The sequence below is a fragment of the Bos grunniens genome, chromosome 5 (assembly GCF_055505025.1).
Source record: "Bos grunniens cultivar Pamir isolate PY7600 chromosome 5, Bosgru_T2T1.0, whole genome shotgun sequence".
Classification (NCBI taxonomy): domain Eukaryota; kingdom Metazoa; phylum Chordata; class Mammalia; order Artiodactyla; family Bovidae; genus Bos; species Bos grunniens.
In genome coordinates, this window is record NC_141169.1 from 121,154,350 (window position 1) to 121,179,722 (window position 25,373).

General features: G+C 53.4%; 1 protein-coding gene across 24 annotated transcripts in view; it reads left to right on the top strand.

Moving 5' to 3' along the window:
* The window catches only part of PPP6R2 (protein phosphatase 6 regulatory subunit 2), a 61,879-nt gene that overhangs the window by 24,630 nt on the left and 11,876 nt on the right, over nt 1-25,373 (top strand). For 18 of the 24 annotated variants that reach the window (XR_015164686.1, XR_015164687.1, XR_015164688.1 and 15 more), the window contains 8 exons: nt 5,088-5,330; nt 12,629-12,815; nt 17,694-17,831; nt 18,928-18,993; nt 20,243-20,355; nt 20,665-20,778; nt 21,748-21,874; nt 22,730-22,882. Coding sequence is in view for 19 of the 24 variants with exons in the window: in XM_086403446.1 (XP_086259572.1) it covers nt 5,104-5,330; nt 12,629-12,815; nt 17,694-17,831; nt 18,928-18,993; nt 20,243-20,355; nt 20,665-20,778; nt 21,748-21,874; nt 22,730-22,882 (1,125 nt within the window). In the remaining 5 variants the exon portion in view is untranslated. Of the gene's footprint in view, nt 1-5,087; nt 5,331-11,914; nt 12,151-12,628; nt 12,816-17,693; nt 17,832-18,927; nt 18,994-20,242; nt 20,356-20,664; nt 20,779-21,747; nt 21,875-22,729; nt 22,883-25,373 lie in introns of those variants that run through there. The other 6 variants (XM_086403457.1, XM_086403459.1, XM_086403458.1 and 3 more) reach the window with 3 other exon arrangements.

A 25,373-nucleotide genomic window follows, 5' to 3' on the forward strand; every position in this document is an offset into this window, starting at 1 on the left:
TATGCTTAACTTTATAAGAAACTGGCAAAGAGTTCTGCAGGGTGGTCATGCCATTTTACAGTCCTGCGCACAGTGCGGGAGTTTCTGCCCTGCGTCCGCGTGGACCGTGCTGTTGACAGCATTTTAATCTCAGCTGTTGGAGTGGCGCCCCTTGGCGTACTTTTCCGATAACAACGGTGATAGTTTTCCATGTGCTTATTGGCTGTTTTTATATCTTTCTGCAAAGTGTTCAGATCTTCTGTCCATTTGTTAAAAAATATTTTTATTAGCCTTAGTTGCAGCGTGTGGGATCTAGCTCCCTGTTCAGGGATCAAACCCAGGCCCCCTGCGTTGTGAGCACAGAGTCTTAACCACTGGACCGCCAGGGAAGTCCCTGTCCATGTTTTTAGTTGAGTATTTTTTTATATTATTGCTTTATAAAAGGTCTTCATGTTAACTCATTAAGAATGCTTTGTTAGAGACTTGTGGCTTGGTGATATAGAATTTGCTTGCTACTCCAGGAGACATGGGTTCTATCCCTGGTCTGGGAAGAGCCCACTGCTGCGGAGTAACTCAGCCAGTGCACCACAGCTGATGCGCCAGACTGCAGAGCCCTGGAGCCGCAGCGCTGAGCCCAGAGCCCTAGAGCCCCTGCTCCGCAACGAGCAGGGCCCCCGCGGTGGGAAGCCCGCACACCCCTGCTCTCCACAAGTAGAGAAAAGCTGCGTAGCAGTGAAGACCCAGCACAGCCAAAAATGAAAACAAATAAAATTATTTTTTTTTAAAAAGAATGCTTTATCAGATATAGAGAGCAAATACTTTCTCCCTTTCTGTGATTTATCTGTATTTTCTTAATGGTATCATTTAAAGAGCAGGAAGTTTTCAATTTTGATATAGTCCTGTTTATCAGATGTTTTTATTTTTATTGGGCTGTCGGGGTGGGTTGGAAACTCTCTCTGCAAGTTATGGCCCATTAGGGAGACGTCTGCTCTGATTTTCCTGGGATGGCTCTCAGAGCTTTTTCTTTTTCTTGCAGCCACAGCTCTTGCTGTAGCAGCCTCTTCAGGCCCACTGCTGAGTGGCTTCTCTTTGGGAGAGAATTTCCTCTTTTTCTTGGGATCACTCTTGTTTCCTGACTCTTCAGGGTCATTGTCTGGTTCCCCTTTGGGGAAAGAGTTCTTCCTTTTGGGAAGACTTACAGTGCTAGCCGTCTCTTCAAGATCACTACCAGCCAGCTCCTTCTTGGAAGAAGATTTCTCTTTCTTGGGTTTGGAGAGGAGGCTTACAGGTCTTCCGTTCTGTTCGCCTGAGGCCCTCCTGGGCCTCCGCTTCTTTCCCGTCTTTCGCGTCTGCTTGCGCTGCCCTGGAGCACTGCTGCTGTTGCCTGAAGATGCCAGCACAGCTGCAGCCCACCATTTCGTTTCCTTCTGTAAGCGTGTCTTCTGTTTTTTGAGCAAAAATAAATAAATAATAATAATAGTTTGTTTTTCCTTGTGTCTTATCTATCACAAGTTTACAAATATTTTATTCTTAAGTTTTCTTCTAAAGATTTTAGTGTTGGTGTTTATGGTTAAGTCTGTGATCCATGTATGATGTGAGGTAAGGGTTGAGGTCTGATTTATATATAGATACTCAACTTTCCAGAGCTATATGTTAAAAAGGATTATCCTTTCCCTGTTAAATTGCTGTGGTACACTTAGTGAAAGTCAGTTGGCCGTGTGTGTGTGTTGGTCTTCATCTAGTCTCTCTGTTTTGTTCTGCTGAACCACTAGAACCACACTCTCCTGAGTAATCTCACTTTATAGGAAGCCTTAAAATCAGGCGGTGTTAGCACTCCAATTTTGTTCTTTCTTTTCAAAACTGCTTTGGTTCTCCTGGGTTTTTTCCCATATACATTTTAGTAGCAACTTGTCCATTTCTATTTTTAAAAATCTGCTAGAATTTATTTGGGATTGCATTGAATCAGTAAACCAGTTTAAGAAAAACCCATGTCTTAACATGGTCTTCCCTAGTGGCCCAGCTGGTGAAGAATCTGTCTGCAGTGCAGGAGACATGGGTTCCATCCCTGGGTTGGGGAGATCCCCTGGAGGAGGGTGTGGCAACCCACTCCAGTATTCTTGCCTGGAGAACCCCATGGACAGAGGAGCCTGGCGGGCTACAGTCCACAGGGTTGCAAAGAGTCGGACACGACTGAGCGACTAAGCACAGCACAGCAGAAGTTAAAAATTTTTTATTGCTAGTATATTGAGATACAGTTCCTTTTTGGATATTGACCTTGTAACTGGTAAGCTAGCTAGGTTCACTCATTAATTCCAGTAGCTCTCTTCCGTGCAGATTTCTTAGGCATTTCTGCTTACACAGTCATGTCATCTGAGAGTAAGGACAGTTTTACTTATTCTTTTTTAACCTGTATGTGTTTTTTTCCCTTGTCTTCTGGTACTACCTTGGATAGAAGTAGATCTTGAATAGGATCTAGAATAGACGTGCTCAGTTTCTTATTCCAATCTTAGAAGGAAAACATGCAGTCTTTTCAGCACATTAAGCGTGCTGTTAGCTGTAGGTGTTCTGTAGATGCCCTTTATTAGGTGCAGGAAGTTCCCTTCTATTTCTAATTTATTAAGAGGCTTTATTTTTGTCATAAAAGTGTGTTGTATTTTTTTCAAATTACTTAAACCCAACCATGTTACGTTAAATAATCTAAGTACTTTAATTAAAAGGCAAAGAATAACAGAATAACAAAGCAAGACCATATCAATTGTGTGCTGTTTAGAAAAGAAACACTTTAAGTGTGCAGATACAGATATGTGGACAGTACAAGGACGCTGCAGGATGTGGCCAGTGTGAACTAGGGGAACGGTGTGCTGTGTTAGTGTGGGACTCTCGGCCACTCTGGCTGAGAACAGGACGCAGAGACCACCTCTGGCTGCGCTGCTCGGCAAGTTCTTGTTTGGATAAAAAGCCCTGGTTAGGTGGGGGTCTGCCTCCCTGGATTGTGTGCTGTCCACGTGCACAGGCCATTCTGTAGGGCTTCAGGAGAGAGGGCGCCTGATGTGTGGGGGCAGCAGTCTTGCCCTGAAGGCCCATCTAGCAATTGTTTTTTCTGGTCCCCTAGAGTCTGTCACTAACGCTGCAGATACTCATCTGCACTCCTCACAAGAGAAATAAGGAAGATGTTAGGACCTAGATGGAAATCGAGTGCGGGTTGACTTGTGGAGCCCCTGCCCTGAGTGTTCAAGTGCCCTGCGTCTGCGTCTGGCGGGCAGGGGGGATTTTCGCCAGTGAAGGGCCTGAGCACAGGAGCGTGTGCAGCGGGTAGGGGCAGAGCGCGGTCTGTGTCGGGAGACACGTGGCGTACTTGTGGCAAGGGTGGAGCTGGGGGCAGCGGGGAGTCCCCAGAGGACCCGGAGGCACACTGGGGACAGCGCCCTGGCGAGCGCTGGGCCTTTGGGGCCAGACAGGCTTTAACGCCGCCGTGAGAGGAGCATGAAGATGTCTGTTTCGGGAAAGGGAGTTTAATGCAGCAAAGACAAGAGGCTGTGGAGGGCATGGCTGGACAGCTGAGGGGCTGGTGTCATGGGGTTCTGAGAGGTGGGCTTCACCCACACAAACTAGGGCTTCCTGTCGTGTGGGGAGTCCTTTACTCTTCCAAATAAAAATATTAGATCAGATAAATCCCCCATCTGTCATTATGATTTTGTAAATAGTGATTTAACACTGAAAAGATTCATAATCTCAAAATACAGGTTTAACTTGGTTAAAGATACAGACTTTGAGGCCTTCCCTAGTGGTACAGTGGCTAAGAATCCACCTGCCAGTGCAGGTCGACACAGCCTTGATCCCTGGTCCGGGAATATCCCACATGTGAAGAGCAGCTGAGCCTAACACAATTGCTGAGCCCGCACTCTAGACTGCGCGGCGCCCCGTGCTCCGCAGCAACGGAAGCCACCGCAGAGGGAAGAGGCTTGAGGCTGCAACTAGAGAAAGGCAACCGAGACCCAGTGCAGCAACGCAAAAATAAATAATTGATGAATTTTTTAAAAGTACAGGCTTAGGTTTTTCATTTTGTATCCGACATGGAAAACTTTGCTGCAAACCAGCCTAGGCTCACAGACTGCCACAGGGACTTGCTGAGTGGTCACACGTTGTATAGTCCAGGCACAAAGAGCCAGGCCTGGAGACGGGGTGGGGCTGTGGCCTGAGGGCTGCTGGGCGAGAAGCCCAAGGTGGGGAGTGTGGAGCCTTGGTGTGCAAGTGGAGGAGGGGCTTCAGGGGCAGCCCTTTCCACCCAGCAAGGGGACAGGACGGGGGCAGGGAGGTGGGGGCAGCGGCGGAGAGACAGGAGAGCAAAGCTTGTTGCCCTCCTGGGTCCTGGAGGCGGGCGGCCCGGACCTCAGCGGGGCAAGTAGGGAAGCCCGGGGGTCAGGAGGCAGAAGAGGCAGGAGAGAGGGGCTGAGGCTGTGGCCCCTGTGGGGTTTCCGTGTGAAAGGCGAGGCTGGGCAGGGGGAGCTGCTTAGGCCCAGCTTGCTTGGATAATTTTGGCAGGCTTTAAGCTGTGTGTGCGGCTTCTGCTTGCCTGGTCCCTGGTCCCTGGTGCTGGGATGATGAAAGCAGAGGAAGGGGTCTCCTGGCCTGTGGGCCTGCAGCGGGGCAGGGGGGTGGGGCCTGGGGGATCAGCCTTTAGGCTGGAGATGCGCTCCTGGAAATGCTTTGCTGCTCTGAGTTGGCTGCACAGGAAGGGCTGTCTCTCCTCAACCAGAAAGTTTTTTCAAAGATAGTATACAGAAAATTAAAAAAGTACATGATTCGGAGACATCTGGGAACAGGTGGGCAGTGTTGATTGAGGAGGGAGGTGGACACTGGGAGGAGGTTTGTGAGTTGTGAACTCTCTGGGTGGAGGGGTATCTGCTGTCTGACACGGGGAAAGGTATATGCGGCCTCGGGCACGGGGCCGTGAGCAGGAGCTCCAGCGAGAGGGGAGGAGGCGGGGGCGGCCAGTGGGGGCACCCCCTGCAGCCCAGGCCAGCCAGCGTGGACTTGGGACTCGGCTGCAGGGTGGCTGAGGCCCACGTGCACAGGCTGGGGGAAGTGACCCTCTTGTCTGCTTGCAGCTCTGTGGCCAGCACCATGTTCTGGAAGTTTGACTTGAGCGCCATGTCGCACGTTGACAAGCTGCTGGATAAGGAGGGCGTGACGCTGCGGGAGCTGATGGACGGAGAAGACATCCTGCAGGAGTGCAAGGCCCAGAACCGGAAGCTGCTGGACTTCCTGTGCCGGCGGCAGAGCATGGAGGAGCTGGTGGGCCTCGTGACTCAGGACCCCGCCCTGGACCTGGAGGAGAGGGCCCGCTTCAAGTGGGTACCAGGCCGGGCTGCGCTCGGGGGCAGCGGGCAGGGCTTGAGGACGGCCGGGGCCGAGCTTTTGAAGGGAGCAGCTGACCCTGAGTGTTGACCCCACCCTACGTGTGAGGAGGGCCACTGGCGGGCTTTGTCTCTGTGATGTTTAAGGTCTGGGTCCCTGTGTGTGATTCCTCACCCTGGGTGGTAATGAGCAGCAGTGCAGCACGTTGAAGCGTTTTGGGGAAATGCTAGAAAAAGGCTGAGCCCTGACAGAGACGGGCGCGTGTGCTCGGCCTGGTGAAGCGGCCAGTCCCCGGCGACGGGTGGCACGTGGCCACTTGACTTGGGGCCTTCTGCCAGGAGGAAGCATTCTGTGTCAGTTGTCCCGACGGGTGACGTTAAGACAGGGCTGTGACCTTAGGAGATGACAGAGGGGACCGAGTGAGGACTTGGGACCGGGGCTGGGTGCGGACACAGGAGTGTGAACGGCGGGGCCTCGGGGGGCAGGAAGGGCCCAGCACTGGCCTCTGACTCTGAGGGTGCCGCTCGGGTCCCACTCAGACTCTGGGACGTGCAGGAGCAGGGGTTGGTGGCACGGGGAGTCAGGGCAGACAGGGTGCCCTCAGCTGCTCACGTGGCCACTGGGGTCGGCGTGTGTTGTCACGTCTTAGAATGGGCTAGGGAGTTATGGCCTGAGGTCAGATCCTGTTTTTGTAGGACCTGCCAGCTGAGAATGGTTTTACATTTTTAAATGGTTGGGGAAAAAATGAAAAAACTGTAAACATTTACCTGAAAATGGCAAAACCCACATTTCAGTGTCCGTCAGTAAGTCTTCTTGGATACACCTATGACCTGTTGTCTGTGACAACACAAACCCTCTAAGACAGTTACTCTCTGACCATCTGTAGAATGTTTTTGCTGACTCAGGAGGCAAATAAAGCAGGATGAGCCGATGAGGGCGGGGGCGCAGTCAGGGCTGTGGTCTGCACACCCGTCTGACTGGAGTGCTCCAGAGAGAGGCAGGGGCTTGCTCGTGGAGGAGCCAGGGCGCGGTGTGGCGGGTCAGAGGCTGTCAGGCCGCCTCCTGAGATGTGCCTGGTCTTATGTCCGCGTCGCCACTAGTGACCCCATTCCTTTCACTCTTTTGCTCCCGAATGGGCCCTGTTGCTGCCCGAGCGGGGGTCTCCTGTCAGGCGCTGGCAGCAGTGGGATGGGGAGGAGGGCTGGCTGGCTGGTTGTGCTTCTGGGTAGAGGGTCCCATCGCGGCAGTAGAGACTGGGGGAGCTTTACAGTCAGAGTTTGAGGAGATCGGCAGTTGGCGAGCACAAATAAGGCAACAAGGAGACCTGCCGCTCTGGGCAGGGACACATACAAGTAAGTAGACGGGCTGGTGTTTGCATGCTTATACAGAAAGGGCAGCCCCAGATAGGGATTTAATTAACAACTGTGGTCTAATTTTATAGAGGCGGGGAGAGGGCGGTGGGCTGGACGGGCCGGCTGGTGTGAGAGCCCTAGCGTCACACAGGAGGTCAGTTCGTGATGTCTGCAGTTGCTGAAGATGTGTGTTTGTGTTTTATTTGGAAACATGGAGGTGAATAGTAGAGAAGGTGCCAAGAGGCTACGGTGACCGTCCCAGCAGTATGGCCTGCGAGTGGGGATGCAGGCTCTTCCTCAGGAGCCTGGTCATGCTGAGTCGTTAAAGCATGTGTGCATGTCGCCTGTTAAAAAAAGAACAACCTTTATAATTTAAAAGTTAATTTTAAAATTAACTTGCTTATTAAAGATTAGTTTGCTTTTAGTTAAAACTAAATATACTTTTTGAAAAGAGAAATAGGCTGGGTAGATGGATGAGGTAGTAGCTGGAAGAGGGTGGGGGGTCAGGATTATTTTTCAGAGGTGCCGAGGGTACAGATTGGACCTGTTTCAGGCTCTCAGCCATGGGTCTCTGTCGAGCCAATCCGTGTGGCCCTCAGGGTGTGTGGCAGCACCCGGTGAGCTGGGCGTGAGCGCGGTGGGCAGGAGCCCCGTCATCTCAGCCTCCAGACGGCTGCCCCCGTGGCCGCCCTGACGGCCGCGTCAGCCTGTTGGCTGCAGGCTGGATTATGCAGAGACCTGTCCGGAAGTAGGGGTGCCTCTGAGCCGAGGGGCCCAGGGGCCACCCTGAGTGGTCAGCTGCTCTAATACCAGAGGAGCTCCATGCAGCTGGGGCCCTGTGCAGCAGCCTGGGGCCCGGAGCTGGCCCGAGATTCCTGAGGATGCTTCTGGCTCTTTCTTAAGGTTCCCGTGCAATTTGCCTGCCGAGCTTTGGGCCATTTGAGAAATGAGACGAAAGAGTCCGCAGGTGGATGCCAAGCTCACACTGTTGTTTCTGACGCAGTGGTGTGGCGATGGATGGAGGAGGCCTTCCTCTTCCCAAGTCACAGACCTGCGTGCTTGTGGGGAGCAGGGCTGGGCCCGGCAGCCCAGGAAGGTCTCCCCGCACCCCCACCCCGCCCTGCAGGGCAGCACAGAGGGGGACACCGAGCTGCGGGGAGCGCCTGGGGAGCAGCCGGGCAGGCCACAGAGAGGCGTGCAGAGGCCCCGGGAGCCTCCGCCGTGACGGCCCTGGACTCTGCTTCCTCACCCGGTAATTGCTGCGGCCACCTCCTGTGTTCCTGGGTTTCATTCTTCTCTCTTTCGCTTGCTGCCCCTGGCAAGTTCTGTTCTCTGACAGTCTCCTGAGTGTACCCTTCTCCCTCGGGCTGGCTCTGCCGGGTCACGTCCAGGCTGGACATGGTTCTCCTGCTGTTTTGAAGACTCTAGGGTTGTCTTTGTCAACTGAAAAAAAAGGTACAATTTAAAAGCTGAGAATTACATTTTACTTGGTGGACTCTCTGAAGACTTTAAACCCTGGGGAGAGGACTCCCCGATAACTCAGGGACACCTCTGAAGAGGCGAGTGAGGAGCCAAGATGTGTAGGAGTTTTTCCAACAAAGACCAGGTAGTCAGAACTTCAGACGATTGCTGTTCATTAAAGAAGACCAGACGACTCACGTTGTGGATTGAGCGCCTCTCTGTGCCTAGGAAGGTGCGGGGTCTGGGCTCACGCTCCACTCCTCTGACCTGCCCTGCCGCTGTCTTGGTCACATCCTGTGCACTCCCATCCTGAGTCCCCTCACGGCTCGCCGTTGAGGGTGGCGGCTCTGACAGAGGGTCCCTGCGGGGCTCCCAGGGCCGGGGCGGCCTGTGTTCACGGAGACGTGCACGCGGCTCACTCACGCCTTCTCTTCCTGACTCCAGCCCTGCTGCTGAGAGGTCTGATGCCACAGGCCCCCAGTTTCCTCAAGGGCCTCCTAGGGCCTTTTCTAACTTTGTTGCTCTGCAGTTTCCCAGGACTTTATCCCCTGGGTCAGGACAGGGGGATCTCAGAAGTGGCACCAATAATCCAGGAGAACTTTAAAGTCAAAGAGTTTGGGAGAAATTAGTAATAAATACATACAAAACAAAGCAAACAGAAGCAGGGAGTCTCATTGCAGCAAGCTCTCCGCCTGCCTGGGGACCACTGTTTGCACCGAGGCCTCTCTGAGTGCACAGAGCACGGCTCCTGTGCACGAAGCACTGTGAGGCCAGACCGAAACGTCAGAGGTTGGAGCAGAGAGATGTGTTTTACTGTGGGGCTGAGCAAGAATAGGTGGCTTGTGCTGTTGCCAAAATGTTGGCTCTCTGTGCACCATTGCCAAACGGAAATATGAAGACAGAGTTGCGGAGGAGAAGGAAAAGAAAGGGACAGTGTTACTCGCTCAGTCGTGTCGGACTCTTTGCGACCCCATGCACTGTAGCCCACCAGGCTCCTCTGTCCATGGCACTCTCCAGGCAAAAATACTGCAGTGGGTAGCCATTCCCTTCTCCAGGGGATCTGCCCGACCTAGGGATCAAACCCGGTCTCCTGCATTACAGGCAGATTCTTCACCGTCTGAACCACCAGGGAAATGGCTTTATTGCTTTGCCAGGCGAAAGGGGAACGCTCAGTAGGCTAGTGCCTCAGGCACTGTGCCCCACTTCCTGGTGAGTCGGGAGAGATTGTGTAGTCAGGCAGGGGTCTGTGATAAGGACCAGAGCCGAAACAGTCTTGCATTCTTTCTTCTGCAATCTCTAAGGAGTGGGGTTGCTGGCAAGATCAGGGTCTTGTATGCAGGGCCTCTGGTGGTCGTCTCCTAATCTTTTATGGGTCTCTCTGGATCCTTTAGTCTTGTTTCACATGGTTTCCTGGCTGCTGCTCCTCTGATTAGTAACTGTTCTGCCTTTTGGAACTCAAAGAAGGGCGTGGAAGCTGCAGTCTTGTCTATAAGAAGGCTGTGTGCGTGCACTCAGTCGTGTCCGACTCTTTGGGACCCCATGGACTAGAGCCCACCAGGCTCCTCTGTCCATGGAATTTTCCAGGCAAGAATACTGGAGTGGGTTGCCATTTTTTTTTCCAGGGGATCTTTCCAACCCAGGAATTAAACCTGTGTCTTTTGTGTCAGCAGGCAAATTCTTTACCACTGAGCCAAGAATTGATGCTTTGTCTAAAGGAAATGGGGGACAAAAAGGCCTCCTTGCCTGGGAGACCTAGAGGGCCCTGCTTGGCATCAGTGCCCAAAAGCCCTAAACTCCCCAGTAGTTTTAGGGGAGAAGCTTATAGGCAAATTTGAGGTGAGGGCTGCGGGATGTGGTGCTTTCTTCTCTTTGGTTGGTGGTGAGGTAACAGGGCAGAGTTCCAGAAATCTTGGGCTCAGCCTGAAGTTACTGTTATCCATCTGGGGGTGGGGTGGGAGCTTAGTTCTGCTGAAGAGCTCAAAGGTATTGTTGTGTGTATCCCTTTAGCAGGAGATGCTTGCTCCTTGAAGAAAAGCAGTGACCAACCTAGAAAGCATATTAAAAAGCAGAGACATTACTTTGCCTGCAAAGGTCCGTCTAGTCAAAGCTATGGTTTTCCCTGTAGTCATGTATAGTTGTGTGTGCTGGGCAGTAAAAAAGGCTGAGTGCTGCAGAATTGATGTCTGTGAACTGTGATGTTAGAGAAGACTCTTGAGACTCCCTTGGACTGCAAGGAGACCCAGCCAGTCAATCCTGGAGGAAATAAACACTGAATATTCATTGGAAGGACTGACGCCGAAGCCGAAGCTTCAATACTTTGGCCACCTGATGGGAAGAGCCAACTAACTGGAAAAGTCTCTGATGCTGGGAAAGATTGAAGGCAGGACGGGAAGGGGACGACAGAGGACGAGATGGTTCGATGGCATCACCAACTCAATGGACATGAATTTGAGCCAACTCCGGGAGATGAAGGACAGGGAAGCGTGGCATGTCCTTGGGATCGCAAAGAGGAGGAAACGACTGAATGAGGGAACACCATTAAGGCCCCTGCTCCGGGGCTGCACCATCGTTTCTTGACTGCCCCGCGCTTCCCTCATCAGCTGCTATTTGAACCTGCGCTTCCTAACCTGGGGGAGGTGTGTGTGTGCTTGCTCACTCCCTCAGTGGTGTCTGACTCTTTGCAACCCTGTGGACTGCCGCACGCTAGGCTTCCTTGTCCTTCACTATCTCCAGGAGTTTGCTCAAACTCATGTCAAGTCAATGATGCTATGCAACCATCTCATCCTCTGTCGTCCCCTTCTCCTCCTGCCTCAATCTTTCCCAGCATCAGGGTCTTTTCCAGTGAGTCAGCTCTTCGCATCAGGTGACCAAAGTATTGGAGCTTCGTCGTCAGTCCCTCCAGTGAATATTCAGGACTGATATCCTTTAAGATTCACTGGTTTGATCTCCTTGCTCTCCAAGGATTCTCTAGAGTCTTCTCCAGCACCGCAGTTCGAAGGCATCGTCTTCGATGGGGTGGGCCCTCCGTGGGGCCTCTGCCCCCTGGGCTAACAGGAGCACCTGCCCCACAGCCACGCTGATGGCCCTGCCTCCGCCCCTTCTGCACCTGGTTGGCTGTGCGCTCCATCAGCTGTTGCCTCTGGAGCCTCTTAACCCACAGTGAGCGCCTTAGTTTGGGGCCCTCTGGGTGGCTTCTGCGAGCTGGAGGGTCGCTGCGGCTGACCTTGATCCGGGGCTGCCCGTGTGCCAGGCTCTGCTCTATGCACAGCCTTGGGGAGGGTGGACTCTCAGCTCCCGTGTTTGGATGCGGCAGCTCAGGCTCCAAGAGACTCAGTCACGTGCCTGAGGCTACACAGCGGGTCCCGGGCGGCGTGTGCACAGGCCTTGTCACTGCACCGCGAGGCGGGCTCTGGATGCCGCGGGGCGTCAGGTAGGCCTGTCCGGCCCGTGTCTGTGAGAGGGTCAGGCAGGGAACACAGTGGTACGAGGTGATACATGCTGGGATCAGGACTGTGTTCTGTCTGATCATTTTTATCAAAGGAATAATGCATTTTAACATATATTTGTAGGGAAGTAGCCAGTTAGCCAAAATGGCGGTGGTCAGGCTCTCTGAGCCCAGCCCTGTCCCCCACGTTTGTAAACGCACGGTTGTGTAGCAGCTGAGATCACTTACCACATGTGCACGGCACGATGCACCCACCTGGCCACGGGCCACTTGTATTCTGTAAACATACATAAGCTCCACCTGAAAAGCCCTGGCCTCCGGGTTATGGCTACGTTACGGCTGCATCATGACTGTCCACTGGGGCAACAGCAAGAGGAGAGACCACCGTGTGTCTGCTGCTCCGGCGGCTGTGCCTGTCAGGAAGGAATAAACGCGTCTGCCGTTCCTACGGCTCCTTGAGCTTTCTTCCAGCCTCCGCACTCGCGCCTTGCCTCCCCTGGGTTCAGCTAACAGTGTGGACAGCAAGACAGCCGGCGTAGTCAACAGTGAGATGCAGTAAGACAGCACTTCTTAATAATAATCTGCATAGCACGTGCCCTGGTGCTGCATAAGCTGTGGTACGGGGGCTCTTCAGTCTGGGAACAGGCCGGGTCTGTGCTGGTTGCTGTGTGGGGTGAGCAGCGCGTGGAGAGGGAAGGACGACCTGACACACGTGAGAGGCCTGGCGGGAGAGTGGAGGGCGGAGGAGAGGCCGAAAGGCTGCAAGAGGCTCCATAGAAAACACAAACAGAGTCTGAAAATGTAGGATGTCAGGATGAGGGTATAAGGAGTCAGCGGAAAGGATGATTAAACGTTGAGCTTCTAGTGAAAAATGCTGGTTGGTCACAGAATAATCACATTTTTATTCTATTGTGAGGTCTAGCCATTTTGGTTTTTGCTTGTGGAGCTGCTTCCTAAGAGAAGACTGTTAAGGGGCTTCCTGAGCAGTGGAGAAGTCCAGTTCGCACCCAGCTGTTGCTCTCTGCCCCTGCAGATACCCGAACACAGCCTGTGAGCTACTGACGTGCGACGTGCCACAAATCAACGACAGGCTGGGAGGGGATGAGACTTTGCTGAACGTTCTTTACAACTTCCTGGACCGTGAGCCGCCCCTCAATCCTCTGCTCGCCAGTTTCTTCAGCAAGACCATTGGTAATCTCATTGCAAGAAAAACTGAACAGGTAATCATCCGCCCAGCCCGCATGCTTTGGGAGGGAGGCTCGGCTGATGCGTGGAGGGCGGTTCTGACTGTTCCGAGGGACACACCTGGAGCCGCGTGGCTGCTGCTGTGGGAGCCGGGGTGGATGAAGAAGCTGGCTTCCCGAGAGAGGGCCGCGGGCCTGCTCTGGATGAGCAGCACTAGCGCTGTTCGCGAGGGGCACAGGCCCCAGGCGAGGCCGGCTTGCCCTCTTGCTGACCGGTCCCACCGTGAGGCCCAGGCCCTGCTTGCGTCGTGCTAGGACCGTAGGATTCCTGCTGTTGCATCTGTGTTTATACCATGCACTGGTTCTCAGTCGTGCCCAGCTCTTTGCAACCCCATGGACTATAGCCAGCCTCCTCTGTCCATGGGATTTTCCAGGCGAGAATACCGGAGTGGTAGCATCTCCTTCCCTGGGGAATCTTCCTGACTCGGGTGGAACCTGCGTCTCCTGACTGACGGGTGGACTTTTTACCACTGGCGCCACCTGGGGATCACTTCTTTGTGTCTAGGGCACTTGTTGTTTCAAATAAATAAAAGGAAGTTCTCCTCTGTCCAGTGGATAGGACTCTGTGTCCACTGTAGGTGGCTAAGATCTGTAAGCCGCGTGGTGCAGCCAAAAAATGAAACGAATGCCAGTTACAGGTTCCTGTAGAGCGTGGGGTGAGCTAACCTCACTGAGCTGGAGCATGGTTCTTCTGGGCACGACGCGTGCGCCTGCCCCAGACCGCCCTGGCATGCTTCGGCACCATGCACCGCACACGTCCCGGAACGGCTGTGCGGTGTGCAGGCGCCTTGCCCAGCGCCCGCTTCAGGAGCCAGCATGTCAGTCTTTCATCTCCCGCCCCTGCTCACCGTCCCCAGTACTCAGTTTCAGAACAAACCCCAGACAGCGTGTTGGTTCTGTAAGCACTGCATTGTGAGTCTCGGAAGCATGAAGACTTCCTTTCTCCTGGTGTTACATCAGGTGGGCAGCGTGCGTGGCTAAAGTGAAAGTGCCTGAGGCTGTTTGCAGTCCCAGCAGCAGAGCACGGTTCCTGCTGCTGCACTTCCTCTCCAGCCTTTAATGGGATCAGTTGGTTTACTTCAGCTTTTCTGATAGTTGTAGATAACAGCATTGTGGTTTTAATTTGCATCACTTCGGTGACTGCTGAGGATGAGCACCTTTTTGTATATTAATCAGCCATTTGGATATTTTTTGTGTGAGATCTCTTGCCCATTTTCTTTCAGCCTCTCTGTTTTCTTTTCATTTGTAGCAGTTGTCTATTTTGTGGATACAAGTCCTCTGATTTTTTTTCGGCTGTGCCACATAGCTTACCAGATCTTTATTCCCCTACCGGAGATTGAACCTATGCCCTTGGCAATGGAATCTCAAGTTTGAACCACTGGACTGCTAGGGAATTCTCCCTTTGTTGATTTTGTGTTGCAAACATCATTTCCTACTCTGTTTGCTGGTTTTTGGGGTTGGGTTTTTGGGTTTTTTTTTGGTTTTTACTCTATTTTTTAATCAACAGAGTATCTGATTTTCATGTAGTGCAAATCATAACTCTTTATTTATGGTTGGTTTTTTTGTTTGTTTTGTCCGTTAAACTTTTATCTACTTCAAAATCATAAAGATACTCTGTATTATTTTATAGAAGCTTTATTGTTTTCAGTTCAGTTCAGTTGCTCAGTCGTGTCCGACTCTTTATGACCCCATGGACCGCAGCACGCCAAGCCTCCCTGTCCATCACCAATTCCCGGAGTCCACCCAAACCCATGTCCATCAAGTCGGTGATGCCATCCAACCATCTCATTCTCTGTCGTCCCCTTCTCCTCCTGCCCTTAATCTTTCCCAGCATCAGGGTCTTTTCAGATGAGTCAGCTCTCCGCATCAGGTGGCCAAAGTATTGGAGTTTCGGCTTCAATATCAGTCCTTCCAATGAACACCCAGGACTGATCTCCTTTAGGATGGACTGATTGGATCTCCTTGCAGTCCGAGGGACTCTCAAGAGTCTTCTCCAACACAACAGTTCAAAAGCATCAATTCTTCTGCGCTCAGCTTTCTTTATAGTCCAACTCTTACATCCATACATGACCACTGGAAAAAACCATAGCCTTGACTTGACGGACCTTTGTTGACAAAGTAATGTCTCTGCTTTTTAATATCCTGTCCAGGTTGGTCATAACTTTCCTTCCAAGGAGTAAGCGCCTTTTAATTTCATGGCTGCAATCACCATTTGCAGTGATTTTGGAGCCCAAAAAAATAAAGTCTGACATTGTTTCCACTGTTTGCCCATCTATTTGCCATGAAGTTATGGGACCAGATGCCATGATCTTAGTTTTCTCAATGTTGAGCTTTAAGCCAACTTTTTCACTCTCCTCTTTCACTTTCATCCAGAAGCTCTTTAGTTCTTCACTTTCTGTCATAAGGGTGGTATCATCCGCATATCTGAGGTTATTGATATTTCTCCCCGCAATCTTGATTCCAGCTTGTGCTTCTTCCAGCCCAGCGTTTCTCATGATATACTCTGCATATAAGTTAAACAAGCAGGGTGACAGTATACAACCTTGATGTACTCCTTTTCCTATTTGGAACCAGTCTTTTGTTCCATGTCCAGTTCTAACCGTTGCTCCCTGACCTGCATACAGATTTCTCAAGAGGCAGGTCAGGTGGTCTGGTATTCCCATCTGTTTCAGAATTTTCCACAGTTTATTGTGATCCACACAGTCAAAGGCTTTGGTATAGTCAGTAAAGCAGAAATAGATGTTTTTCTGGAACTCTCTTGCTTTTTCGATGATCCAGCGGATGTTGGCAATTTGATCTCTGGTTCCTCTGCCTTTTCTAAAACCGGCTTGAACATCTGGAAGTTCACGGTTCACGTATTGCTGAAGCCTGGCTTGGAGAATTTTAAGCATTACTTTACTAGCTTGTGAGATGAGTGCAATTATGTGGTAGTAGGGAAATGGCAACCCACTCCAGTGTTCTTGCCTGGAGAATCCCAGGGACAGGGGAGCCTGGTGGGCTGCTGTCTATGGGGTTACACAGAGTCGGACACGACTGAAGTGACTTAGCAGTAGCAGTATGAGCATTCTTTGGCATTGCCTTTCTTTGGGATTGGAATGAAAACTGACCTTTTCCAGTCCTGTGGCCACTGCTGAGTTTTCCAGATTTGCTGGCATACTGAGTGCAGCACTCAATATGCACTGCCTCAGGTCTTCCTAGCAGAAATGACCAGTGCAGACAGAGCATCACTTTCACAGCATTATCTTTTAGGATTTGAAATAGCTCAACTGGAATTTCATCATCTCCCATTTATTTACATATTATCTGTGGCTGCTTTTGTACTGTAGGGAAAAGCTGAGAAGTTGGGGCTTCTTTAATTTCTCTCAGTAACCTCATTCTCAGGGAATCAGTCTTAAATATTTTTTGTTATGTTTATTCTTAGGTGCTTTATATTTTCATGTTATTCTGTCTTTTTATTGAGAAACTTTACTAAGATAATTGTCGATTTCCTGGAATACATTCAACTTGATGGTGATACATTATGCTTTTTTTCATATTGCCTTTTTTTTAAAGAATTTTTTATCTGTTGCCATCAGTGAGGTTGGCTTATAATTTCCTTTAAAAGAAAACTTTTATCGGGGTATAGTTGGTTTAGTATTGTGTTAGTTTCAGGCGCACAGCAAAGCAGCGTGCGCATACATGTGTCCACTCAGCTTCTTTGCCCACACGGGCCGTTCGAGAGCGCTGAGCAGAGTGCACGACAGTGGGTCCTTCCATCACTGCCTTTTCTTCAAGTGCCCACAGCAAGTTTTGGAACCAAGATTTTATGTCCTCATACAATGATATGGGGCATATTCTCTCACTTTATGTTCCCCGGAGGAGTCCTGCATAAGATGGGGATATTTTTCTTCAAATGTTTGACAGAATTCTCTAGTAAAGCCACTGCAGTCTTTAGTTTTCTGTATGGGGACGCTTTTAATTATAGATTTTGTTTCTCTTGACACCCTAGAACTCCAGTTTTTTTTTTTTTTTTTCTGTCAGTTTACATAAGTGTGTTTCTCAAAGAAATTTGTCTTTTAAAATTTATAGAATTTGGCATAAACTTGTTCCTGATGCGCTCTTGTAACAATGTCTGTAGGTGCACAGGGGTGTTCCTGGAGCCATCTTGCTGCCTCCTGTTTCTCTCTTTTCAAATACCAGTCCGCCCGCTCCCCATCGCCTCTCTTCTCTCTCTTCCTCCTCCTTCCTCTCCTCCCCGCTTCACTTCCAGAATGAGGATGGTTGGGACCCCCTGCCTCCCGCATGTCCCCATGGCCCCGGTAGAGCCCTGGGTCTGCCTCAGTGCAGTGGCCTGAACTCGCAGGCCCCTTTATTCGGTGGTCAAGAAGACCTCTTCATGGGCCCTTCCCAGCCATCTGTGTTCAGCCACCCGCCAGCTGCCCCTCCACCCTCCTGTCCTGTCCCTTCTGCCATCTATGGGGCCTGTCAGCTTTCCGGATTTGTGACTCGTGTCCAGGGACTGTCAGCTCTTTCTGCACTGGTCATTTCTGCTGGGAAGACCTGAGGCAGTGCATATGGAGTGGTCACTGTGCCATCTCACTCAGGTGTTTGGGCCCCATCAGTGCCCAGGCTGTGTGGGGGAAATTCTACCAGCCCAGGACCCTCTCAGGCTCCCCACTGCCTCCTGGACTTGTCTGTGCTCAGGTCTCTGCCTGTCACTGAGGGCATCTTTCTTACAACTCTTTCCACGTCTTTCCATTATTTCTGCTCAGTGTTGCTGAAAATGAATCTTTCTGTGGCAGTTCTCGGGGGAAGACAGTGTTTCCTAGGGTCAGGGCTTGCCCCGCTCGCCTCTCAGGGTTCATCTGGTTGCAGGTGATTGCGTTCCTGAGGAAAAAGGACAAGTTCATCAGCCTGGTGTTGAAGCACATCGGCACGTCGGCCCTCATGGACCTGCTGCTGCGCCTGGTCAGCTGCGTGGAGCCTGTCGGGCTCCGGCAGGAAGTCCTGCGTGTGAGTGTGTGGGCTCCTCCTCCCTGTCTGCGCGGCCTGCAGCTTCTCTGCCTGTGGACTGAGCGCCTGGCGTAGGGAGGCGGGGGCTGGCGGAGCAGCACTGGGGTGCCCAGCACCCGGCTTTCCACCCAGCAAGACCTTCCCTCCTGGCTGGGCCCTCAGAGGTTCTCATGGTGGCTTGTGTTTGAGGCGGGGTCTGTCCTCTGCACCTGTTCTCTTGTCTTGCCTCGATCCATTCATGAGCAGAGAGCAGAAGGGGGCTGCCTTTCTTGTGCCTCCCCACCAGGAGGCTGCCAGGGCTCTGTTGGGCGCTCATCCTGCGCCCAGGCGCCTGCCTGAGAGGAAGCACTCGCCTTCCGGGCTCCACGTAGAGAGTTCACGCAGACTGGAGTTGGCCTGCTGTCGGTCCTGACGCTCTCGCAGTGAGGCGCCCCCCACGGCTCCCTGGGCTTCCCAGAAAAGAGAGGGCGCTCGGCCGGGGAGCCCAGGAGATCTGTGCCAGTCACTGTAAGCTGTTGATCGGCAGGCTGTGTTTGTAGTTTAAAGTAGGATGAGTAAGCCGCCGGCCTTCTGGCCAGTCTCCAGCTCCTGGCGTTGACAGGTGCCACTCTCAGGTTCATAGCTCACTTCATCACGGAACAGCCGCCCACCAAGAACGAACTCTAGGAGCTGCTGTGGCTTGGTTAGCACGGCGTGAACATCAGCATTGTTAGGAGCTGGTGGGAGCCCTTCCCTGGACACGTTGAGCCTGTTGTGGATAAGGAAGTGTGGGGAGGAACCGGGCTGCTCTGGAAGGCCCAAGTGCCACTGGGAGCAGCTGGGCTGTGTGCGGGAGCGCACCCCCAGGCCCCAGCAAGGGGCTCCTGGCTCTGCTGCGGGGGTGTCCTGTGAGCAGTGCTCGAGTGAACCACGGGCGCATGTGGACGGGGCCTCCCTCCTCTTGGCATCTTCGGGTCACTCCAGAACTCGGCCACTGCCTGTGCTTGCTGGGCCTGGGTACATGCCGGTGTGGTGAGGTGTCTGTGCTAGAGCCTGGACTTCCCTTCCATTCAGTCAGATGTGAGCGGTCACTGACACGCCTCCGTTTCCCTTTCAGTGGCTTAATGAAGAGAAGACCATTCAGAGACTCGTGGAGCTGATCCATCCGAGTCAGGATGAAGACGTGAGTAGGGGCTCACGGAGCCACCTTGGGGCAGGAGCCCAGCTCAGGGCGGCCGCGGGCGCTCTCCGGCACTGTCTGAGGGCAGGCCACTCCTCCTCAGATGTGGACTGACGAGTTCTCCTCTTGCTTTAATCAGGCACTGACTTCTAGACAGTTTTTCTCTAAAACATAAAGCATACATATTATAAAAAATCAGTTTGAAAAGAATTGTGTTAGTTATCTATGGCTAAGTGACAGATTACCCCAAACATTAATTGCTTGTAACAGTATTTTTTATCTCAGTTTTTATGGGCCAGGGTCACAGGTCCTCTGCCCAGGGTCTCTCATAAGACTGTGATCATCTCAGGATCTGCCCCTGGGGGCTTGGCAGGACTGAGTTTCTTGAGGGCTGCTGTCCGAGGCTGCCCTCAGCTCCGTGCCCCCCAGCTCTGCAGGCAGCTCACAGCTGCTGCTCCTCTGGCCCAGGCACCCCTCTCGGGGACGGTCCTCACTGGCCGCTTCTTGCTCCCAAGGAGGGCGTCCAAGGGCTTGAGCCCTGGAGGAAGCCTGTGGGGTGGCCCCCTTCTCCTGTGGTGTCCCTGTGGGTGTCGGGTGGAGCCCGAGAGGCATCCCCACTCTGGACAGCTGCGCACGTTCTCCGTGCCTGGAGAGCGTGGTCTTGCCTCGGCCGCTGCCTGGCTGTGCTGTGTGGGCCGTGCTGCCCACGCGCTGACCGGGCAGCGGGCAAGGGCTGCTGGGCTCCAGATTGGGGTGAGCGCTGGGTGCCGACTGGCTCCTCCGCAGGCCTGGGGGCGCCTGGCTGCCCTCGTTTGCCCTGAAAGAGCCATAGAATGCGTCCTGCGGCCCCGTCCCCTGTGCCACGCACGTCAGGGTTGGGCCTGCGATGCTGCCTGCTCGGAGCCGGCAGCTGAGTCTTCCTCTGATGCTGTTCATCTGCCTCAGCCTCACCCCACACGGTGCTCCCACACGGTGCTCCGCGTCAAAGAGTCTGCGTTTTCAGGGCCTTCGTATTTCCATAGAAAAGCTGAGTTCTCTGGGTTCTCTGTAGTAACTTTCCTGTTTTCATTAGCTCACAGGACTCACCCTGTGTATTAATAGCCACTTACTGATCTAAAGCAGAGACCTGGAGCAGGGTCTGCAGGGCGCACTTGCCCACCAAGGCCCAGTGTGCGCTCTTGAGGGGCGGCCAGGTCTGCACCCTGTGGGCAGAGGCTGGCCCTGAGGGTGGCTCTGCGTGCCCATCTTGCAGAGGCAGTCCAACGCTTCCCAGACGCTCTGTGACATCATCCGGCTGGGCAGGGAGCAGGGCAGCCACCTGCTGGAGGCTCCACAGCCAGACCCCCTCCTCACGGTGCTGGAGTCGTGAGTGTGGGCCGCAGCGCTGCGGGCCTGGGGGCGGGGGTTAGGGATGCCGCTGCCTCTGATCACTTCTCAGGAGCTCGCCCCTACCCAGGGTTACCTTGATGGGCCTCTTCCTCAGGGGAGGGGTCTCTGGGGGTCTCCTGGCAGGTCCAGAGAGTGCGGGCCCTGGGGCAGCTGTGTCCTGAGGACCCTGGGTGCTCAGCGTGAGCCCCAAGTAGGGCCCCTCTGGGGTTCAGGGTGCTGCTCCTTTGGTGGGGTCGGGGTCTGTGTGTCTCCCCACCGGGCCGTGACCTCGTGCGTGTCCTACAGGCAGGAGTGCGTGGAGCAGCTGCTGAGGAACATGTTTGATGGAGTGCAGACCGAGCTCTGCCTCGTCAGCGGGACGCAGGTGTTACTTACCCTGCTGGAGCCCAGGCGGGCGGGGTGAGTGTCCCCCGAGAGGGAAGAGCTGCCCCTTCAGTGGCCTGAGGCCCAGGGCAGTGGCTGGGCTGGGCTGTCGGCGTTTTTAACATTTTTAGTTACACAGGTAATCCTGGGGATACTTTTCTCGTTGAAAGATAAACCCTATGGCAGGGGCCAAGTCTCCTTTGACCTTCGCCATCAGTCACGTTCCCACCTCAGCCCAAAGGAAGCCCGTCTCCAGTCTGCAGAGCGTTTGTGCGCACATGCGTCCCTGCAGCGCGTGGCGCGTGCGCACTTCCGCCTGCCCTGCCGCGCGCGCTGCTGGCGGTCTGACCCCCAAGGAGACCGCAGTCCCCTCGCGTCCTTGCTCTGGAGGGGCTTCACTGCAGCCCGTGCCATTTGTTTGTTTTTTAAAGAAAGAGAAAACCAGAAAATGACAAGAAATTGACTTAGTTTCAATGGTGAGATTGTTGGCAGTTTCTCTTTCTCACTCTGGTAACCAATACATATTTATTACCTAAAACTAGAATTATGACGTTATCATCATTTTTTCTGGTTCAGCAACCAGAATATTGATGTTTTATCTACATGAGCCCAGGGAGGCTGGGCCCTTTGCGCAGGAAGTGGGGCCTCTGGTCGAGGCCTTGCCTGCAGCGCAGGGACAGCAGCACCATTGGGAAGAGACTGCCGCTGGCTTTCTTTGGTATTTTCATCCTTTCGTGTATTTAAACATTGTATTCTATAACGACTGTGTATTCCTTTTGTGACTGGAAACACTGTTTATATAAAAAAGCCAAAAGGGGGGTGTGGCCAGTCCTGTCTGTGTCTCCGGCGAAGAGGGGTCAGCAGGAAGGTCTTCGAGGCGGGAGGAGGGAGCCGAGCTCATGGGGCTGTGATGCCGCGGCCCGCCTGCCCCGCCTCCCGTGCAGTCAGCAGCCCCCCAAGACGAGCATGGGGGCATCCCTGCGTCCAGCCGCTTCTGATCCACAGGTCAGAGGGCTTGCTGGACTCGTGCTCTCAGGGACTGGACAGGCCGTGCACCGTCAGCCCTGGTGTCCTGCATGGCATCGAGCCGCGGCTGAAGGACTTCCACCAGCTTCTGCTCAGTCCACCCAAGGTAGGCGTCCTGAGCAGAGGCGACCTTGTGGGTGGGGTTGCTGGCGAGGTGAGGACCTCATGCGTTGCCCGCAATGGCGGACACACTCAAGCCCCATCTGCTGAGTGTCTGTCTTCTCTTTCGGGAGGCCTGGGAGTAGTGCGGTTCACTGACCCCCAGATGACTCCTGCCTTCTGGTAAGGGGTTGCCCAAGGCCCAGGTACACTGTAGGCTCAGCCTCTGTGTGGGGGACACCCAGCCAAGGGTCAGGGGGTCCCCAGGGAGCCCCATAGCTCCGCTGAGCAGCTCTGGGCAGAGCTGGCGACACTGAGGAAGGCCCACTTCTTCGCCCCTTGGTCCTTCAGCATAGCCAGGGCTGTGCACCCGCCCAGCTGCTCTGGGCGGCCTCCTCTGCACCATCTGTGCTCTCCTGTGCCACCTGCTCTGTTTACCCACCTGCTTGTGGTCTGCTTCCCACTGGAAGGGAGGGCCTGTGAAGGCAGGGATTCTGGAGCATTCTGCTAATGAAAAGGTGGACTGCATGCAGGATGACCCTGTCACGTGGCCAGCTTTGTCATCAGTCTCCTCTGTCATGAGCTCAGGTCACACCCGTGTGGCTGGCCGGCTGAGACCAGGGTGCCCCGGGCTCCCAGCAGCAGCAGCCCTCCCGGGGCCACTCTGTGAGCCCTGAGGGAAGCGCCGAGGCTCTTCACCTGACCGACTCCCTGTCTCCTCCTGCAGACCACCTTGAGGGCTCCTCCCCGGCTAGGCCACGTCACACAGCAGTGGCCCTGGTCCTTTGACATTTGGCTCCTGAGCTAAATGAAGCCCACAGGTGGGCACAGGCTTGAACTGGCGGTGCTTCTGTGTTCACAGAAAGCAGCCATCCTGACCACCGTCGGCGTGCTGGAGGAGCCCCTGGGCAACGCGCGCCTGCACAGCGCCCGCCTCGTGGCCGCTCTGTTGCACACGGGCACACCCAGCATCAACCAGGAGCTCTGCCGGCTGGACACCATGGGGCTGCTGCTGGTGAGTGCACCTGCGGGCACCGGTCAGGAACAGGGCCAGCCCCGGGCCAGGCCCGCCTAAGGGAGGCTGCGCTGAGACACGTCCTGCCCCCAGGCCCTGCCTCAGTGTCGGTTCACACAGGGCTGCCCTGAAAGCAGAGGTGGTGGGGAGACAGGCCTCCCCTTTCTCGTTGCTGCCTCAGAACGTTGTAGCTCTTCAGCCTAAAACAGCCTGAAGAGCCATCGTCTTCCTCCCACAAGGAGCCACCTTGGAACTGGGCCTGAAGGACCGCCTGCCTCAGTCAAAGTCCCTGGCTTTGCTGTGACCATGGAGCTCAGACGTGGGTCAGAGGGCAGCTGGGAAAGGCCTCATTTCCGCTCCCCTCCTCGAAAGCAGATTCTCTCTCTCCTACTTTTCACTTTTCTTTGATCCTGGCAAAACATCCACATATAACGTGAGATACACCGTTGTAGCAGCTGTCACTGATGTGGTTCGTTGCTCACGTTGTGGTACAGCCGTCACCTCTTTGTCCAGGCCGTGCTCATCTTCTCAGACTGACCGTCACACACTCGGTCCTCCTCCTCCCACCCTCCCCAGCCCCACCCTCCTGCCTCCTGTCTGTGGCTCTGACTGGCCCACTGGCCTGTGTGGCTGGGCTCTGGCCTCTGTGCTCCTTCTGCGTCTGGCTTGTTTCACTTCGGGTAATGTCACCTCTGCTGTAGCGCGTGTTGTAGTCTCTTTCTTTTAAGGTGGAATGATAGTTCGTTTTGTAGATAGACTACGTTCTGTTTATGCATCCACACACAGATGGACAATGGGTCACTTCCACATTTTGGCCATTTTTTAAACTAATTTGTATACTTAGTTTTCATTTGGGTCACGAGGCATGGCGTGTGGGGTCTTAGTTCCCCGACCAGGGGTCAGACCTGTGCCCCCTGCTTTGGAAGTAGACTGCCACAGAAGTCCTCGTTATGGCCATTTTAAATAATGCTCCTGTTCAGTTGCTCAGTTGTGTCTGACTCTTTGTGACCGCATGGACTGCAGCACGCCAGGCCTCCTTGTCCATCACCAACTCCCGGAGTTTACTCAAACTCATGTCCATAGAGTCAGTGATGCCGGCCAACCATCTCACCCTCTGTTGTCCCCTCCTCCTCCTCCTCCAATCTTTCCCAGCATCAGGGTCTTTTCCAATGAGTCAGTTCTTCGCATCAGGTGGCCTAAGTATTGGAGCTTCAGCCTCAGCATCAATCCTTCCAATGAACACCCAGGACAGATTTCCTTTAGGATGGATTGGTTGGATCTCCCTGCAGTCCAAGAGACTCTCAAGAGTCTTCTCCAACACCACAGTTCAAAAGCATCGATCCTTCAGCCCTCAGCTTTCTTTGTGGTTCAACTCTCACATCCATACACGAGTACTAGAAAAACCATAGCCTTGACTAGATGGATCTTTGTTGGTAAAGTAATGTCTTTGCTTTTTAACATGCTTTCTAGGTTGGTCGTAACTTTGCTTCCAAGGAGCAAGCGTCTTTTAATTTCACGGCTGCAGCCACCATCTGCAGTGATTTTGGAGCCCCCAAAGATAAAGTCTGTCACTGTTTCCACTGTTTCCCCATCTATTTGCCATGAAGTGATGGAACCAGATGCCATGATCTTAGTTTTCTGAATGCTGACTTTTAAGCCAACTTTTCCACTCTCCTCTTTCATCAAGAGTCTCTTTAGTTCTTCTTCACTTTCTGCCATAAGGGTGGTGTCATCTGCATGTCTGAGGTTACTGATATTTCTCCCAGCAATCTTCATTCCAGCTTGTGCTTCATACAGCCCAGCGTTTCTTAAGATATACTCTGCACATAAGTTAAACAAGCAGGGTGACAATATACGGCCTTGACGTACTCCTTTTCCTGTTTGGAACCAGTCTGTTGTTCCATGTCCAGTTCTAACTTGCTTCCTGACCTCCACGAAGATTTCTCAGTAGTCAGGTCAGGTGGTCTGGTGTTCCCATCTCTTTCAGAATTTCCCACAGTTGGTTGTGCTCCACAACAAGGTAGGGTCAGCGGTGGCCTGCTGCAGGGACGGGCTCTGGGTGCAGCAGACCTGGGTGTGGCACAAGCCCTCTTGGAGGAGGTCGCCCTAACCCCACCACAGAGCCTCCAGAACTTACACAGGACTCGGGAAGCAGGCTCTGGGAGGGCGCAAACAGAACCTGGTGCGCCAGGACCCGGGAGAAAGGAGTGGTGCCCCCACGAGAGACTGACCCAGCCTTGCCCGTGATTGTCCAGGCGTCTCTGGTGGAGGCGTGGGTCGCAGCTGGCCTGCTCAGGGTCAGGGGCGCTGAGTGTGGCGGTGCCTGCATGGGACCTTTTGAAGGAGGTCTTATCTTCATCACTTCCACCATAGTTTGGCCCCGGGTTAAATAACAGGGAAGGAACACAGCCCTGCCCATCAACAGAAAATTGGATTAAAGGTTTACTGAGCATGACCCCACCCATCAGAACAAGAGCCAGTTTCCCCCTCA